General features: G+C 49.8%; 1 protein-coding gene across 2 annotated transcripts in view; it reads right to left on the bottom strand.

Annotated features, from left to right (window-relative positions):
* The window catches only part of SLC12A4 (solute carrier family 12 (potassium/chloride transporter), member 4), a 22,978-nt gene that overhangs the window by 8,642 nt on the left and 12,071 nt on the right, over positions 1-2,265 (bottom strand). For both annotated transcript variants that reach the window (XM_011932031.1, XM_011932030.1), the window contains exon 6: positions 1,438-1,568. In XM_011932031.1, coding sequence (XP_011787421.1) covers positions 1,438-1,568 — 131 coding nt within the window. The remainder of the gene's footprint in view (positions 1-1,437; positions 1,569-2,265) is intronic.

The raw sequence follows: 2,265 nt of genomic DNA, 5'->3' as shown, positions 1-2,265 counted from the left end.
TGCCTGAACTCAAGAGTTCAAGACAATCCCAGGCAACTTGGTGAAACCTCATCTCTACTAAAACGCAAAACATTAGCTGGGCATGGTGGCGTGAGCCTGTAATCCCAGCTACTCGGGAGGCTGAGGCAGGAGAATCGCTTGAACCCAGGTGGTGGAAATTGCAGTGAGCTGTGATCACGCCACTGCGCTCCAGCTTAAGCGACAGAGTGAGACTCTGTCTCAAAATTAATTAATTAATTAATTAATTTAAAAAATAAAAAATAAGAGTACCTAAAAGAAGCCAGTCACAAAAGGCCACATATTGTATGATTCTGTTTATATGAAATGTCCAGAATAAGCAAATCCTGAAGCAGAAAGCAGATTCCTGGTTGCCAGTGCTGGCGGGGAATGGAGAGTAACTGCTAAGGGGGTTTCTGGGGATGATGAAAATGTTCTAGAATTGACTGTGCAACTCTGTGAATATACTATAAAACACTGAATTGTACACTTCCAGTGGTATGTAAATTGGCATGGGAATTGCATGGTATGTAAATTATATGTTAATAAAGCTATTATGTAAAAACAAGCAAACAAAAAGGATCCGAACATAGATGCCAACCTGAATCACTAAATAGCCAAAGTGGAACAGTTTGAGCAAGAAAATAAATAATGATAGTATTGGATTACAACCCAAAGAATAAAGTAAATATCCAGAAGTCCATTCAGATATAATGACATGGCTGAATACATAAACAGGAGAAGGGACAAATCCCACATAACAAATGTAGAAAGGATATAAAAAATGAAAACAAACCAAAGCCCCCCCAAAATCAGAAGGTGCAGGGTCCATGCTGCAGGTAGAGGACCTGGAGGCAAAAGCAGCCAGGCAGTCCCTCTAGGTACCTCCTACCCTCTGGATCCCCAGGGGCGGGCACCTGTCACCCCATGCCTCCCACAGCTCCTTGCCTCTTCTCCCACTGCTGCGGCAGTTAATTGGGGAATGAGAAGCGGAGGCTGACAGAGCTCCCATGGGGCTCATGGAGCGGGCACCAACCTCCAGCAGGGTCCTGTGGCTGCTTATCCCGATTGAAGGACAAGCAGAAGGTGGATCTGAAGTGCCCTGGCACAGAGCCCCAGGGGACACAGAGCTAGCCAGAGCCCACACAAGCCCAGAAGGAAGCCTGCATCACCACCAAGATCTGTCACTGAGCTAAATACAACAGTTCCTGGAACCCTTGCCATGGCTGCCATGGTGCCCAGGTGGATGGAACATCCACGGCCGAGGTGAAGGCGGCCAGGCCTCTTTCTTGCCTGACCCAAACTGGCATGGAAGTGAAAGAAAAACCAGGCTGAGCAAAGGTCTTTGTCTCTCAAAGAGGCTTTTCTACTTTATAATGCCCAGGCGGTGGCCAGAGGTGTGGGGATGAACGGCCTGGAACTTCTGTTTGCCTGACTCACCAGCAAGATCTCGATGGCCCCCAGGATGTACATGGCTGCTGCAAATGTCGTTCCCAGGTAGAAGCACAGGCCCACAGCACCTCCAAATTCTGGCCCCAGTGAACGAGAGATCATGAAATAGGAGCCCCCAGCTGCAGCAGAGAAATGAAAATGTGCACAGGTCAAGGCTGGTTCTTCTTCAAGGGGTCTCCCTGTGACAAGCCTGCACAACCGCGCGGAAGGACAGGGACTGCCTTTCCCATTTATGGATGAGTAGAGGGGCTGGGAAACCTGCCCAAGGCTGCATGGTGGGTAAGCATCCAGGCTGGCATTCGATCCTATCCCCATTTGATTTGAATGTCCAGCATGGAACATGGAAATGACTGCTTTGTGGGAGCAGCTCTAGTCTGCAGCAGTGGCTGAGTGGCCACTGTCCTCCAATGTCCTGTGCACAGCCCTCAGCCTCTTCTGGCTGGGTGTGTCCCATCTCAGCCCACCTCACCCTCCTGAGGCCTGTGCCTTTGTTAGTCTGACCCCTCCAGACCAGGACAGGGACTGTGTCTTATCCAGTCTTTTGGCCCTAAGGCCCAGCACAGGGCCTGCCACCAGGTGAGTGTCCAGAGCTCCTGCCCTGAATCTGTGCTTCTACCAAAGTCTAACACCCTTGCAAGACTCAGAGAGTCATGACTAGGCCCCAGGGTGACAAGCACAGGGGGACAAGTCATCTCATGTTGCTGGTTGTATCTGCTGCTGAGACAATGTCTCTTGTGAAAATCTGGAAACAGGGATCAAGAAATTCTTTCAGAGTCAATCTGGCTGGGCGTGGTGGCTCATGCCTGTAATCCCAGC

Source organism: Colobus angolensis, unplaced genomic scaffold (genome assembly GCF_000951035.1).
Source record: "Colobus angolensis palliatus isolate OR3802 unplaced genomic scaffold, Cang.pa_1.0 Scaffold93, whole genome shotgun sequence".
NCBI lineage: Eukaryota > Metazoa > Chordata > Mammalia > Primates > Cercopithecidae > Colobus > Colobus angolensis.
Note: the sequence above shows the minus strand (reverse complement) of the source record. Positions and strands in the feature narration are given on the sequence as shown.